This window comes from Monopterus albus, unplaced genomic scaffold (assembly GCF_001952655.1).
Source record: "Monopterus albus unplaced genomic scaffold, M_albus_1.0 scaffold31.1, whole genome shotgun sequence".
Classification (NCBI taxonomy): Eukaryota; Metazoa; Chordata; class Actinopteri; order Synbranchiformes; family Synbranchidae; genus Monopterus; species Monopterus albus.
In genome coordinates this window covers 1,315,102-1,331,332 of record NW_018127911.1, presented here as the reverse complement: position 1 = coordinate 1,331,332, position 16,231 = coordinate 1,315,102, and the positions used below count along the sequence as shown (strand labels likewise).

The 16,231-nt window shown below is 39.0% G+C and overlaps 2 protein-coding genes across 2 annotated transcripts in view; both read right to left on the bottom strand.

Moving 5' to 3' along the window:
- The window catches only part of ncl (nucleolin), a 7,511-nt gene extending 700 nt beyond the window's left edge, over positions 1-6,811 (bottom strand). Inside the window, 15 exon segments of the mRNA XM_020596844.1 lie at positions 1-178; positions 519-645; positions 892-1,034; positions 1,328-1,457; positions 1,679-1,817; positions 2,037-2,161; positions 2,293-2,429; positions 2,894-3,017; positions 3,193-3,276; positions 3,716-3,862; positions 4,078-4,323; positions 4,739-4,873; positions 5,240-5,375; positions 5,454-5,555; positions 6,580-6,811. The exon segment at positions 1-178 is cut by the window's left edge and continues 3 nt beyond it. Coding sequence (XP_020452500.1) covers positions 1-178; positions 519-645; positions 892-1,034; positions 1,328-1,457; positions 1,679-1,817; positions 2,037-2,161; positions 2,293-2,429; positions 2,894-3,017; positions 3,193-3,276; positions 3,716-3,862; positions 4,078-4,323; positions 4,739-4,873; positions 5,240-5,375; positions 5,454-5,555; positions 6,580-6,597 — 1,971 coding nt within the window. The 5' untranslated portion in view covers positions 6,598-6,811.
- Positions 6,812-11,063: 4,252 nt separating this feature from the next.
- nppc (natriuretic peptide C) lies at positions 11,064-14,623 on the bottom strand. Its single transcript, XM_020596843.1, has 3 exons — positions 14,407-14,623; positions 13,014-13,304; positions 11,064-11,355 (listed from the first exon to the last, which is right to left on the bottom strand). Exons 1-2 carry the CDS (start codon positions 14,497-14,499, stop codon positions 13,035-13,037), a joined length of 363 nt encoding a protein of 120 aa, XP_020452499.1. The 5' UTR covers positions 14,500-14,623; the 3' UTR covers positions 11,064-11,355; positions 13,014-13,034.
- Between the last annotated feature and the right edge of the window lie 1,608 nt (positions 14,624-16,231).

The window sequence follows — 16,231 nt, the reverse complement described above, 5'->3', positions numbered from 1 at the left end:
GCCACCAAATCCACCACCGCGGCCACCAAATCCACCACCGCGGCCACCTCGGAAGCCGCCTTCACCCTTGGGCTTGGCATAGTCCAGGGTCACCCTGCTGCCGTCAATCTCACCATCCTCCATTGCCTCCTTGGCCGCCTTACAATCGTCCTCATTGTCGAAGTCCACAAAGCCAAAGCTGCAGGGCAAGACAGGTGAGCTTGGTTACACTTCTCTACAAGAGGAAACGCTCAACAGACGTCAAGTCTCTCATACACACAAGAAGTGATGTGTAAAACGATAAGACTGTAAAACCGATTAGGTACTTGACCTAAGAAAATAGGATTCCATTTCATAATATTTTTAAATCATGTTGCTTTTGTTTCACATCAGACATGGGCAACTCCCACTAAGGTCGCTGCCTGTTTAACTGCGAGTTTGCTCTACTTCTCGTGCGAATCCATGCGCTGTCACTGCTGGACAGGGCGGTGCTCATGAGAAGAATGAACAGCAAGAAACATGTACAACTCCCCACTTACCCTTTTGATGACCCCGTTTCTCTGTCTGTGACTATCCTGGCTGCTACAGAACCCTCAAATGCATCCTTCAGAGTCTCTTCTGTTGTGTCCTCAGAAAGACCCTTGACGAAGAGCGTTTTTGTTGGGCCTGATAGCAAAGAGAGGCCATCATTAAAACTATGGTTTTTATGGCCTATTTAGATTTTATCCACCAAAATGCTCATTTGGACAAATACAAATGTTTCAAGTTAAAGGCTCATGCCTGGACCAGATCAGGACTTGACTATCTTTGAATCATCACAGAATTTCAGGAAATCAAGTTATCATCAAATCTGACCAAGTCAATCGAGATGAAACACAAAACTACTCATATTGGTTCAGTATGACGACCTACCAGAGTTTCCTCTGCCCCCGTCTCTGCCACCACTATTCTGGCTGAACTCCAGTCTGATAGACCGGCCTTCAATATCTGTGTTGTTGAGGTTTTCCAAAGCTTCTTTAGCATCATCTGTGCTCTCAAACTCTACAAAAGCAAAACTAAAGGAAAGAAGCGTAACATTAGAAAACATTGAACATACTTGATCATTAAAACAAATTCCAATTACCGGGGTGGAGGGTTTCAATCATGTCAGGACAGAGTCCTAATCTGTTTAATTAACATGGTGTTAGAATAACCTTGCCATCTCACAAATGTGCCACATCATTAATATTTTCTCAAGTTATTTCTCACTTAGATGCTTGTTGTACAGCAGATGTAGGGAACACCCACATCTAACAAGGGCAAGTCATCATTTGCCTTCAATACAGTTATATACTACACAGATAGTTACCCTTTGGGTCTGCCATCTCTCTGTGGAATCCTTATGGAGACAGCCTTCTCAAATGTGGATTGTAAGACTTCCTCTGTGGCACTAAATGCGAGATTATTCACTACCAGTGTTTTACTGGCAGCTCCTGATGCTACAAGGAGAGGAGGAAAGGAAAACCAAATATGAATGGCATATGATCTGCAGTAGATTTTAAGTGGGAATTACATCTTATTGCTTAAATACAACAACTGCAAACATTTTACTTAAATCGCTCAATCAATTACTTTAAGCACAAACCCTTTAATTACTGAAGTGTCAGGCAGTTTAAATATTAATGCAGCCTTGTATTTACAAAGTGTCTGAAGAGTTTACCTGCCACCTTGGGCCCTTTCTGGCTCTTGTCTCCAACATAGTCTATGACAATGGACCTCCCCTGTACCTCAGCTCCCTGGGCCTCTTCAAGCATCTTGTCTGCTTCAGCTTCAGTTTTGAACTCTATGTAGGCAATACTGTCAACAGAGAGGGGACAATGACTTGAAGATGAACAAGACTAAAATCAAAATGCTGATCAGGTGTATATGGGTGGCGGGCTTCTAGAAAACACAGTGTTTGCTATACATCGATTTATTTGTGGTGAGCTGCTGCATTAACATTGACCACCACATATTGATTTAAAATAGGTAAAATCTTGTTTGTGTACTGCCGTGTATAGCATATGTATTTGTTCAGTCCTGTTTGAACCGTTCTGGCCTGGAGGTAACCTGACCTCAACTGCATCTTCAAAGACTTCCTTCAGGTCATCAACCGTTGCAGAAAAGGGAAGATTTTTCACAAACAGTGTCCGTGCATCCCTCTCTGTGGGAGAAACATTGTCAGCACAGGTATTGTGACTAGTTTTGTTTGTTGACTAATTTGTCTGGAAATGCACCAGTTCCATTTTTACTTTCCCAGATGTGCACAGAAATTTTGATGAAACCATCTCTTACCTTTCTTGCCTTCCTGTGAGTTTTCTTTGCTTCGGGCCTTGTCCAGCTTCACCTCCTGACCCATGATCTTCTTGCCATTGAGCTCCATTGCCTTCTGCATGTCCTTCTCAGATGCAAACTCCACATAACCAAATTTTCTGTTGAGGCAAACCATGCAACAGCAATTATACACTCCGGCTACAAAAAGAAAGCCAACCATTTACTTCAAGCAAATTTTGTAGTACAGTGGCTTGGGCTGCATCAATATATCACTTATTTTTCTGGGGATGGATACACAGTTTAGTTTTCAATATGAAAAGGTCCATCAAGTGTCAGAATGTAGTGACTAATAATCAATCATAAAGCTGTATTAGAATTAAACAAATTTTATATCAATCAGCTAAATTCTTGCAGACAGCGAGCTATTATGGAAAGAAAGAAAAAAAACTTGGGATTCACACCAACTCAGTGCTTGTTTTTGACAAAAATCAACAGCATTGGAATTGATATCAGGATAGAAAATTGGAAAAAGTTAAGACTGCTACACCTCTGTGCACCTGATCAATCAAGAATCTGTACAACAAGAGGCCTAAATACTCAAAATCTTTAACAAACTGCTTACTTGGATGCTCCTAATCGGACATCGACGACTTCAAGATTCTTCTTTGAGAAGAAATTCCTCAAGGATGATTTGATTTCATCGAAGTTTTTGTTGGAGTTCAAGTTTCCAACAAATAGACAGAACCCTTCCAAATGAGAGATTTCCAGTTTTATTTTGTGTACAACTCTATTACTTGAAATATCTATGGCAGACAGGCTCAGAACAATAAAGGTGACATCTCACATCAGTATTGAGTTCTTTGTCGATTACTACTCTAAAATGTTGAGAATTGATTGACGTGTCACTGCAGTTAATCTTACCTTCCCCTTCGGATTTTGCCTTTTTGGCAGGAGGTGTGCCCTTCTTGTTCTCTGCCTTCCTTTTTCCAGGGGTCACCGGGGCTTCTGTTGAGACCAAAGTGTTTTAAATTGACAGACAGCCAACCAGCAAACAACACGAAGAAAGTATGGAACAGGCAACAGTGTTAAAACTGTGGTACCTAAGGTTTTACATAATATGCACTGTTACTCATTGCAATTCTTCTATTCAATGTTTGAAGTATTCATCATTTGAAGCAGCAGCAGCTTTATTTATTGTCATTGTAACACGTACAAAGAAATTATGTTTGGAGCCGAGGGGCCTGGGCCATCGCGTGCATATGCGCCACCCTCACCATTTGCTCTCTATACCTTATATTTTTCAGTTAAGAGTCAACAGTGTGGAATAGTGATACACCAATGTGAAGGAAGCAGAGACATGGTAACACACCCATAAAAAAATGTAATTACCTTGATTCTAGTTCTGCCAGTTGACATTGAATTTTATCTATTGAGAGACACTTACCCTCTTCCTCCTCATCCTCCTCCTCATCTTCTTCATCATCGTCATCTTCATCATCCTCTTCGGACTCTTCCTTAGCCTTAACCATGCCTGCTTTCTTTGCCTTGGTGACTGCTTGAGCAGGAGTGGTGTCCATCTCCTCTTCAGACTCTGAAAAGCAAAAAGAATGCCAAAAATTTAAATTAGACACTGTCACCAAATTCAAACCAGTGACAAATCTACCATTAATCTGCATCAGAAGGAAAAAGGTGACATCATACATGATCAGTATTAAGTCCCTTGTTGATCATCATACAGCTATGTTTCAAAGCCAATACATTTACACCAGCAGAAACAAGAAACAAAAGAACTCAAAAGGTATTAACCATCTTCGTCATCATCAGATAACTCCTCTTTAGCAGGTTGAGCTTTTGCAGCTTTTTTGGCAGCTGGTTTAGCTGGAGTTGCCTTCTTGGGAGGCGGGGCCTCTTCCTCTGACTCTTCATCCTCCTCATCGTCGTCGTCAGAAGACTCCTTTGCAGTCTGAGCCTTCACTGGGGGCTTGGCAGCAGATTTAGCAGTGGGCTTGGCTGCTTTCTTGGGTAGTGGGGCCTCTTCTTCTGACTCCTCATCTACAATGAGGCAATACACACCAGAATTGTGAATAATAATAATTGTAATAAAAATGGCATGGCAATTCATCAAAGTAAAATCTGCAGAGGCAAAACATCTTTCAACTCCACCAAAAAGTCATTACAGGCAAGAATGTCACAGCGATTGAGGATAGAACCGGCAGACGATAAAATACACACCGGTACCGAAGACATAGCGCTGCATTCACTTTTCCTCCGTACATAACACACATGAGTACTTATCAACAGCATGTATGCCAAGAAATGGAGGGTATGTGTGTGATTTTCACTTAAAATGGAAAAGTTCAGGCAAGCTGGAAATATTTAGTTCAGCTACTAATAATTAGCTTAACAAAAACACTAATATTTTTAAATCTTTTTTCTGCAGTCAGCATTGCAATACTACTGGTCTTACCATCATCATCGTCGTCATCATCATCATCCGACTCCTCAGCTTTTGGGGGGGCCACCTTGGCTGGTGTGGGTTTAGCTGGTGTTGCTTTTGCAGGGGTCTTTTTTGGTGGGGGTGCTTCCTCTTCAGACTCTTCCTCTGTAGGTTGTTTGACAAAGCACAAGACTTAAACTTTTATAGTTAATTTGAAAATAGTTGAGGGTAAATCAAAGTGAATATGGCAACGTGCTATCCAACTTGACTTTGATTCCCTCAAAAGATGTACCTATCCTACATTTATTCCAAGATACAGATTCTGACAGCCAAATTCAGAATGTTAATACTGTGCTGTGTTAAAATTATGCTAAGTACCTTATCATGAGGTCAATAATTCAGATGACTATTAACTACAAGGTGATGTGTTAACACCAGCACTTTTATACTTGCATGTCCATAATTTCTGCACAACTTAAAATACTGTCTTAACAATGAAATGACTGTCTAACCAACCCTTGCACTACTTACCATCACCATCATCTTCGTCATCATCTTCATCGCTTTCTGTTTTTTTGGCAACAGTGCCATTTTTAACAGCCGGGGTGCCTTTAGCTGGGGTGCCTTTAGCTGGGGTGGCTTTCTTCACTGCTTTAGGTGGAGATGCCTGCAATTGAAAAAATGACCTTTAAATTTTGCATTTTCAATTAGTTTAAATATGCAAAAATACTTAAACTCTGATTACCTCTTCTTCCTCATCACTGCTGTCTTCTTCATTAGATTCCTCTTCCACTTCTTTAGGAGGTGGAGGGGCCTTTTTCTTTTGAGCCATTTGCTTATTTGCTCCCTGTGAGAAGAGGGGTAAAATACAAACAAACGAAATATTTAAATTAGTAACTTTACTCATTATTCAAAGCACAAGCTTTACTACAGAATGAAATCTAGAGGTAAGTCATTGCAATTCTTATTCATCAGGTTTGCACTATACGGTAACTATTACTTCAAAGTTAACAACACCCGAAGCCCTCCCTCTATCATAATTTAATCATTTCACCAGAGTTGCTGTGTATCTGTGGGTACACGTTATATTGCGGGACAATCTGGTTTATACCTCATGTAAGACTCCGAGCAGGCGCATAACCCACGTGGAGCTCAGGAGGTTGGGCAGTTAGCATGGTGGCTAATTTTACCATTTGGAGACGAGCTTTTAAGCGCACAGTGAGCACCTTATATTATCAAGAAAGACGCCGGCGGCGTAACCTCAGTTCAAAAAGGAGAGGCATAATACTTATATTAGCTAAGTTTATGTAACGTTATAAGGAAATACACTCTGCATATTAACGTTAACCACCGTGCTAATGCTAGCCGTTAGCCAAGTCTACAATAGGTAAGTTAGGTATATTTAACGTCTAATAACCCTTGTCCAAGTGTTATTGATAGCTGGCAAACTCGTGTGGCATGCACTTAAGTTTATTTCTTCTTCTATGCATCTCCAAATTACACGCTTAATTTAAGCCGAGAGCGCGCACGAGTGCCATCTTGAGTAGTCGGTTAGCATTGGCTTAGTAGGCCAAAAAAAAAACAGCAGGCAAACACAAACATGGCTGATCTCAGTCGACAAGAAACGTACTGTACTAGTGTCATTTCACAATACTATTTTGACCAAGGAGGACCATAGAGAATCGGTGCAATTAATGAACAGAAAGCATCGGCTGCAGAATATGTGCAGGCATTTTCCCCAGTGCCAGATTTCATTTTTCTCACAAACGCACTTAACTTCTCCGTGAAGGCCGCAAGCGTTACTTACGACAGCTTCGTTTCTATCACAAACGCGCATATTAAATAGCAATATATACGTAAAATGGTCTTACCTTTGCTAATTTCACCATGGTGCTGCCGCGTGTTTCAATGAAACACAATAAACTGGACGTTTGGAGATAAATAACGAAACAACTAACGCATGCACGTGGTTCTGCCTACTCCGTAGAAGATTAGCCAGGAAAGACAGATACAACGAAGACGCGCTCGTTCTCTCCTGCTTTGCGCGTTCAGGTCGTCTAACCCACGTGATTTTGTCCACCAATCACAAGTTGGCACTTTTGCATCGTGCCCGCGCCAACCTATATAGGCAACATGGAATTTATTACCCCACAGAAACAAACTATAAATTATTAACTGCGCTTGGGAACATATACATGAAATAAATAACGAGTCACTTGGCAGTCTGTCAAAGGTCCTAGTCTAAAGCAGTTCAAAGTTATTTCCATATGGTAGGCATTTAAATTTTTTTGTTTAGGAAAACAGTTGTTTATATGGATCACGTGGTATGAGACAGTTGCCATCAACCACGTGTAGTAACCCACCATGCTGACACTGCAGGTAGGCTAGTACTAGCTGCGGGGCTGCATCCACATCACAACGCCTGGATAAACCTGATAGAGCAGTGGTATCCTGGCTAAATATCTTATCAAGTAATTTACAAATTTGAGGGTTACTTTACTTTAGTACTTTCATTTTTCCTGCTGTATGGCCTACTTCTGCTCCACTGCATTGAAACTGCAAAACCTTTTACCTTTGGCATAAAGTTAGTTGCTTTGCAGATTAAGATTAGATATATCATTATAAAATATGATAGGACTATACAGTTAATTGTTAGCCAAAAGTAGGATACTTAAGTAATATGCTTTCACATTAATGAATCAAATTACTGTAGCCTATATAAGAATGTAACACTGTCAAATGTTCTCCATTATAAGAAATTGAATTGAAAGATGGTCAAGTTTCCAGTATATTGTGCATTTTAAGATCTACAGTATGTTGTCTAAAATTTTGAGAGTGAAAGTTCATTCTGATCTTGGAAACATCTCTCTCTCTCTGTGTGTGTGTGTGTGTGTGTGTTTATGTATGCATTTATGTGTTAGATATAGAACATTCCACCAGGTAATTCCCAGGAGACAAGAACAACTCATTTGAGCAATTGACCCTCAACACCACACAGAGGCAGCATTGCATTTTACATCCTTAACATTACCCAGCGCTCTATTTCACAGGGCCCTGTGTAATGAAAATCATTCCATCCAAACCAGCATAACCTCTCTTTCATTGTATATACACTACTAGTTAAAAGTTTGGACACAGTTTTACATTTAATTGACTTTTGTCTGATAGCATATTATTGAAATCCCACAATGAGATGAGACTACCAACAGTTTATGATGTAGGGCACTACTGATAATAGAATGTAAACAAATTGAAACTACTGGTCATACACTGATCTGATTTGAATTTTTCTCAACTAGAACAGGTGCGTGCTAATTATTTATTAAAACACTTGTATTATGTTAAGAATATCCAGTTATTCTACTATTTTGCCTTATTGTTTGTGTCAACTCATCCAAACTCCTTGTTCATCTAAATTGACTGTGCCTTTGTGAAAACACTGTTCATCAGGAAAGAAGGGTAGTTTTCATATTAAAACATCTTATTTCTTGTTATGTTTATGTCATAAGATTTTTCTACCTGTAATAGGATGATAATTAATACAGTGAGAGATGTGCGTTCACTTTATAGGATCCTGGTATTGTGCATTCTTGTTCACTGATGTGGCATGCTGGGAAACTACATCATTAAGGTTATTAGCTAAACCTGTGGTCAATGACAAGTCAGAATGTTTGCTGTGTCTATTGATTCTGGAGGTATGTATATAGTTCACCCATATTTCCTCAAAGTCTTCAAAACATTTTTATCTTTTCTTTATATAATCACACACAGAGGGAGGGGAATAGATGCATCAAGGGATTTTAGGCTAGAAGAGATATCTTGCATTGCAGTAAAATATGTTTTCATCAAAGAGGTTCTGTTGTGATATAGGCTGGGGCAGTTTGGCATTTTAATTGGAATATAGGATCATTATGAGGAAGATGTGTGTAAGTCATAGCCCTATGAAATATTCATTTAGTTATGCAAATAGTCAAAGCACTTGTCAAATCATATAGCTCTTATGAGACTCCATAATTTGTGCTCTCACACAAGGTTGTTTATCTGGCCTTTGATGTAAACATTTAATGAATGGCAGATCTGGTTCAACTCAGCCTAATGAAGCTGAACATGGAGCATTAAGTTAGACACAGTAGTGTTGTTTTAATTCTCTAGGGTTCTTTTTAGCAATTATCCTAAATGTAAGTGCTTCTCTGCTGATGATCTTCAGCTTATGAGAAGCTTTTGTCCCTGTTTGACAGGTGTTATCCTGATTTTACACAATGCTTCCTTTATTTTATTATTGTTTTTGACAGTTGTTCCTGCAATTTGGACATCAACTATATAAAGTGTATGTTTTGCCTTTGTGTTTTATTGTAAATGTAGCATTTAGCATCTAGTGTCACTGTTAGGTAACCAGTTTGTACTGAACATGTACATCATTTTTGTATGTGTATACAGTATGTAAGTTAGTACGCTTGTAAAAAGGTTTTTCTGTTTGTCAGCAGCCCCTTATCAAAATAAAGAGACACGCCAATCATAATAAATAGCTTTTTAATGAATGGAACCTTCTGATAACATCTCACTGCAGTAATATTATGAAAAAATGTATTTTGTGCTTTTTAACACATGGGATAAAATTAATTAGGTTTTGAAATCATCATCAAATGAGTCACTCAACCTTTACAAATTGAATCTTTCATAGATTGCTAAATGATGGGTTGCATTGTGTGTTTGCAGCAGTTGTCTGTTCATGTTCTTTCAGCTCTATTGGGCCCTCTAGTGAGAGAAAATGTTAATGCTAGTCATCAATGTTAAACTACTTGGCACAGCTGTAAATATTAGAGTAAACCTGTGGTGTTCTCAAAATTATTTGGACTTAAGTGTATAAGTGCAGCAGTAACACATGCACACTAGGGTGTGGACCTCATAAACACGACTTGGGTCGCACTAATTTAAATGTTTAGATCTATAGGAGCCCAAAGCAAATTATACATGGAATGAATGGTAGTTTTCAACACCTCTGTAAAGCACATTCAGTACCACCATCTCTTTCTCAGGTTGAAAAGCACAGCCAACAGATCTTGCTCCACAGTCTCTCTGACTCTCACCTCAGCAGATTATACCATGATACTGTGGAACAACCTGTCCCAGAAACTTTAGCTGGCTGATTCATTCATTCATTTTCTACGGCTTAGTCCCTGTGCTGGCTGATTCATTAGCACATTTTATCTCTCATAAAAATAGACATTTATAGACTTACTTTTATATTTTTTCATCAATAATTCTCAGGTTGTTTGTTTCTTTCAACATCTCACAAATTCAATGCCATTTTCTGTTCTTCAACAGAAAATCAGTTCAACTTCAACGCCTTCTTTTTTGGAAACAGCTTTTACATAATGTGAATCAAGGAAGGTACTGTTACTTTCAATGTCATAAAACCTAAAGCTGTGAATGTAAAGGCCTGACTTGGATCCAAATTCCAAGAATTAATGGAACAAGAACTGAAAGCTTACTGCTTAGAGAATCTCATTATCCCTTCGGTCCCCTAAATCTACCTCCAACATATATATTCTTCATAGTGCACTGGATGCTAATACTCTAAAGGATCACATGAACCAGTTCGTTTTTAAGACTTTGGCCCACTGAATTCATTATTGTTAAATGATTAGTCATCTTATTCTTCTGTTGCCTCACTCTAACTTTTAAAGTGCTTTAACCCTTTGTCTGCATGGTACCTTACTGCATGTTGATTCAAAAAGCTTAGGCAGTTGGTCTGCACCAACTGTAAAAGTAACACTTAATATGTGTACAGTGGCAGTCACATATCTCCAGTTCTCAGGTGCAGGCCAAATGCTCAATAAAACAGATGAACTCTCCAAATTATCCTTAACCAGAATAGTTAAGTCTGAGTATGGCATATGACCAAAAGCTGCCATTCCCCAGATTAGTCATTTTAATGTTACATATGCCAATATTAGTGTAGAACGTTCTATTACACTTTTTGATAATGACCATTTGCAAAATGTAAACTCCATAAACTCGAATGGTAGTGAAGCTGCAAACAAGGCAGCATTTTTTGTAGCTCTTCAAGCTACCACTTTTTCACCTGGCAGCCAGAAAAGGTTTGGTAAAATTACCAATTTCACTAAAACATAAAACCCTGAGAAGATACGTTTAAGTGCACATGGATTTTTTTTTTTTATAATTTTTGAAAACATTTACAACTATTAGAGACAAAAGAAAGTTACAAACATAATTGACCTGCAGTTTTCATTCATTTTCAAAATGTTACATAAATAAAATGTATTTATAAATATCTCTTTTTATAAACATATAAATAGTTTTTTTAAACATAAATACATATATGCAGGGACGATGAAGTACATGAATGTACAGCAGCAGCAATATACAGCTTTGCAGTTTGCAGTTTCTACACCATTGTCCACCATTTTGTAGTATGCATTGACACATGCACCTGTGTCTGTATCTATTGACCATGTCGTTAAAAAAAAAAATTAAATACAATATATATGTCATTCATCTCAGTCTTTGTTACGGTAATGCTGGCTGTGGTGAGATTCGTACCAAAAATCTGTCATTTGGTGCATTTTTCCCCATAGGTGAGAACAAGGCGAACCTTTTGTTGTCCAAACCCATCATCCATAGATCTAGAGAAAGACAAGAAAAAGGAGAAGTAAGGTTAGATTGAGCAAGTAAAAATGTAATAAACAAGGATTCATTCATTCATCAGCCTCTCCTCATTTTGGGAATCTCCATGTTTTCATGTCAGCTTTATGCTTGGTTAAACTGTTGACTTTTCACCTAACCATTTCATCTCTGACAAACACGTCTAACACTGACTTTTACATTTATGATGCACTGCAGCCCATGGGAGGAAACGCCTGTGTCAACTGATGAAAAACATAAATGCACACAGTCACTCAGGTTAGTCACAAAATCACACCCCCCATTAGAATTTCACAGTTTGTCACAACCACAAAAAGGCCTTAAGTCTCAAGACTAATTGTGCATGAACTTCCTCATTATTTTATTACACCACAGCCCCCACCAATGTTAAAATCACTTCCCACAAAGGCTCACCACAGGGTGCTTCATTTGAAAGTGTGTGTATACGTGCGTGGATTTGCTTGTCTCCATTCCCTCACACATCTCTCCCTGTGCTTTTTTTTTTATATATATAAACTTGATACATCCCTCTTGGGGCCGTCTCTGGTAGGCTAGTGGTAAAGGCGCAGCGCTCTCGTCGCTGCGCCCCGGGTTTGAATCAGGGCTGCGTCAGGAAGAGCATCTGGCGTAAAACATGTGCCAAATGTCAACATGCGAGTCGTCAGTGTGACGATTCGCTGTGGCGACCCCTAAAAACGGGAAAAGCCGAAAGTGTCTTTCTTTGATACATCCCTTTTGGGATAATTCATGATGGTGTGCAGAAATACAAAAGTAGACTTCCTCAAGGTCCACTGGATCGTCTCCCATATATTAGTTTCCATTAGTTTAAGTGGGCTACTTCTTAAGGGGGTCCTGAGGAGGGAACACAGCTAGATTGTAGGTCGATGCTTAACTATATCCCTAGTTTAGTGTGATTTCCTGTTCGTTTTCCCCAGTGTAGCTTAACATCACCTCAGCTTCTAATGATGAGCCAATCAGGCAGCTGAGGTTGTGCTTACTGTGATTGCTTACATAACCTATGATGTAGGAAGCATATAAACTTGCACCTTATAGTTGTGTTCTTACTTGACATAATACAGTCATGCATGTTCATCACTCTACACTTGCTATACTGTCTAATGATGCCACTTGTACTAAACTGGCCTAACTAGGTTCAAAGCATGCAGTGTCCTCAGACACAATTAAGAACAATAATAATAATAGTCTAACTTGATCATAATTCCTTTTTCAGGTCTTTCTTTCATTTTCTTTCTCTTCCCCTCACTTCCTCCCACCCTTCCTTCCTTCCTTCCTTTAGTCCTATTTTTGCAGCTATACACTAGACCAATTGAGGCCCTTCCATGAAACAAAAAATAGTTTAAGCGTTTTCACTCATCACTTTTGTCCTTGTTTCTTTTCTTTCTTTACTTATATTATCTAATCTTTATTCTCCTGTACTTCCATCCGTTTACACCACACATCCTAGATTTTGTTCATTTCTCTTATTCGGTTGTTTCTTTTCTCATCCTTCCACCCATTCTTCCATTTCTGAATGTTTCATTTTCTCCCTTTTGCCTTCCTTGTTCTGCTTATGTATAAATATGTCAGACTACAGTGAAAGTAAGGGTGAAGTGGGAGTTTTATATGAGCGATGTCTCACCTTCACAGCACTGCTCCAAGCCTAGCAACCCATGCCACTAATGGTTCCTATCCTGTCCATCTTGTGCCCGAAGCAGCCACTCCGAGTAGAGCCCCCTTTCTTGTTTCCCGTTTTGTGTCTTCTAGGAGCGGGTTGGTCGTTAAGGAGACGAGCCCACATCCCTCTGGCCCGGGTGTCCATGCGTAAATCTCGCAGTAACCGTAACCGAGAGCGCACAGCATCTAGCCGTTTCTCCCTCTCCTCCGACTCTAGAAACTCCGCCAGCTCCTCGCCCAGCAAGCCTCTAAGAGACTGGAATACAGATTGAGAAAATAAACGATGTTTCCCTTAGGCAATACGCTGTGCAAAGAGATATGCTTTTGATACAACTGAAGTACATGCTTGGTGCTTGTTTGAGCAGAGCAGCCGTTTGCATAACCTTTGATTTTAAATCGAGGTAAACTTCAGCTTAGTGAATATAAGTGCTTCCGAACACCGTGTGCATTGACCAGGAGGGAAAATGTAATGATCTTTGCCATATTTTACGCATAGCGCTATAGATCGACTGTTCTGTCTGGCCAAAATCCAGTATATATCCAGAATATATCCACATGATGTTGCAGCGATTCAGTTCTGAAAGGAAATACTTAATGTTGTTGATTTCCCGAGAGGAAGCTTCACTTTCATTGTTAGGACAGTTCAGCTCTGACACTTCAAGTCCTACTCGTCACATGTGCTTGTATCTCACTCCTCTACGCTGAGCGCAGATTGTGCATCAAATTCCTCTAAGGTGATAACTAAAACGTATTTCAAATAATTATTTCTGAAGTTTCAGTGTTATTCGGTTGATTCTGCAGGGTACTATTATCCGTGATGGTGATTTTACGCACAAAACGTTTAGTTTGTTGTAGTCGGTTTTGCCAACAACAATTGAAATAGCTCCATCCAAAGTCGAACCTGAATATATTAATCACGTAAAGTTTTCTTATCATGCTTAATGTGAATGGTTTCCGCCTAAAGAGTTTGATTTCATTGACTTTAAGTGTTTGTCAAGTTATTTCAAAATAAGCTTAAATGCTATAACTGACAAATTATGCTGGAGAGTAAAATACATAGTGACGGTGGCTGTCGGAGTTAGACATCAATGAATATAAAACACATTGTGATTTTAAAAGATCATCTGGTGAAAAGTTTTAGATTCAGGGTGTAGAAAGCGTTGCCTCCTCTGAATTACTATGCATGACCGCAATTATGAAATAGGTTATGACGCGTAAAACAGTTTGGGGCGTCTGACCAACAAAACAGCTGTTCGCTCATTCAGTTGTCAACAACTAGAAGTGCGAAGCAAATAAACTGTCTTAGTTCTCAGTAATACGAATAAATATAGTAGAACATAGTTGAAATAACTTCTTACCTTCTGCTGAGCCTGGGATAATGGCTTTGCCCCCATCCTCACAGAAAGCAGGGTGACCATAAGTCCACAAGCTACTAGATACGACAAGTTCATTTTGACAAGTCTCGTGTTCTTTAAGGGATTCCTCTTTGCTGAAGTTCAGAAAGATGGACGGTAGCAGCAGCCAATCAGCTGTTAAGCATATGAGGCTTCTGTCGGGTCCTTTACTCCAAAGCTCCTCAAGTGCTCCTCTAACTCGGTGTATTAATCCTCACAGCTTTATAGCCAGCCCATGGTGATGTCATAACAACCTGCGTAATGGTCGTTCATCCTCGCCAACTCCCTGTTTTCTGTACCTGCCTTGGATCACGTCATGCCAGGGATTAATTAGATGATACAAGCTCCGGTCGTCGGGGCTTTGGAGGAAATAAGATAGGCTATGAGCTATCAAAATGTATCGTTTTAACTTTTAGACCTCTGGCTAAGATGCAGCAGCTGAAACCGAAGGTGGTTTCAAAGGCTACGGGTTTTTAGCTGAAGGGCGACTTTGGCGGAGAAATACTTGCTAAGATGCCAGCTGCCTACTCTGTGAAACATCTTAATCAGTCATATATTATAGTCTGCGACTGAGGATGACATATTTGCTTTATGGGACAAGTGAAAATTCAGATTCTGGCACTGGAATTAAATGATTTAACCTCTGCTTTCAGGGACGTTCTAAGAATTCATTAAGATCAAGTGTAGTTTTCTAAGCACTTTCTTAAATACTTAAAGAAGCGAAATTGTGCTAGAAATAACTTGATTTATTCACCTGCAAGTTTTATGGTATGATGGAAAGACAGAATGAGTACATCAGATTTAAATACTTGTGCACAAAGAGATTCCTGCAAAATTGAATCTACCACCATGGTGCAATGTAAGGAAAATGAATCTGATGGTTTATATGACAGAATTCCATTAAGGCACGTTATCATTATTATTTTAATGATGAAAGTCGTTGTTAAAACGAATCAATGACAACGTGCACAAAAGCCCCTGCATCTTTTATTCTTATGTGATTTGTCTGGCTTGGGGTTTTACTGTAGATTGATCTGTCGCATCACACCAGGTGCAGTACAGTGGAATCACAGAGCAAAAGAGAAACGCTGACACTCCTGTAATGCACAAACCCACAGTGATGAGCACTGTGATTAGTATTGCCTTGCATGTGTGTGCCTCTGTGCAGAAATTCGCCTGACCACACTCAAAAAAGAGGGTTGATTGATTGTGCTTTGGTTAATTATATTTAGTTGTACAGCTCTAACCAGAAATAGTCACTTGAAGCCTATAACAATTAATATTACAATCACAGTCCAGGATATACAATATATTGCTGTATTATTCTTAAGATAGTTATGCCATTTTGCTGATAATTTCGCAATCTTTATTCCACAATAATGGTCCAGAATAGTATTTTAAAGTATAATGTTTAAAAATCCACATTGAATTATTTTATCACTACCTTTGACCCCTATGCCTGGTGTTTTTTTTTTTGTTTTTTTTTGAAGAAGAATTTTAACCACTTTATTACAACACCACAAAAATTCCTTGGAATTTATGCCATAACAGTTCATTTCAGATATAAGAAAGCTTTTCAGAAGAGCCCTCAAAGAGACCAGTAACTAAGCACCTAAACTTAGAGTGCTGTGGAAGAAATGAATGACCACCCTAAAACCCATTTTTATAGTGTCGACCCTATGCTTAATTATCTGGTTACAAGGATATGTTCATCTGGAGCATTAATATAATATATTGTGTCATTTAGTGTTAAGATGCATAATCATTCAGTATATTATATTACATTGTC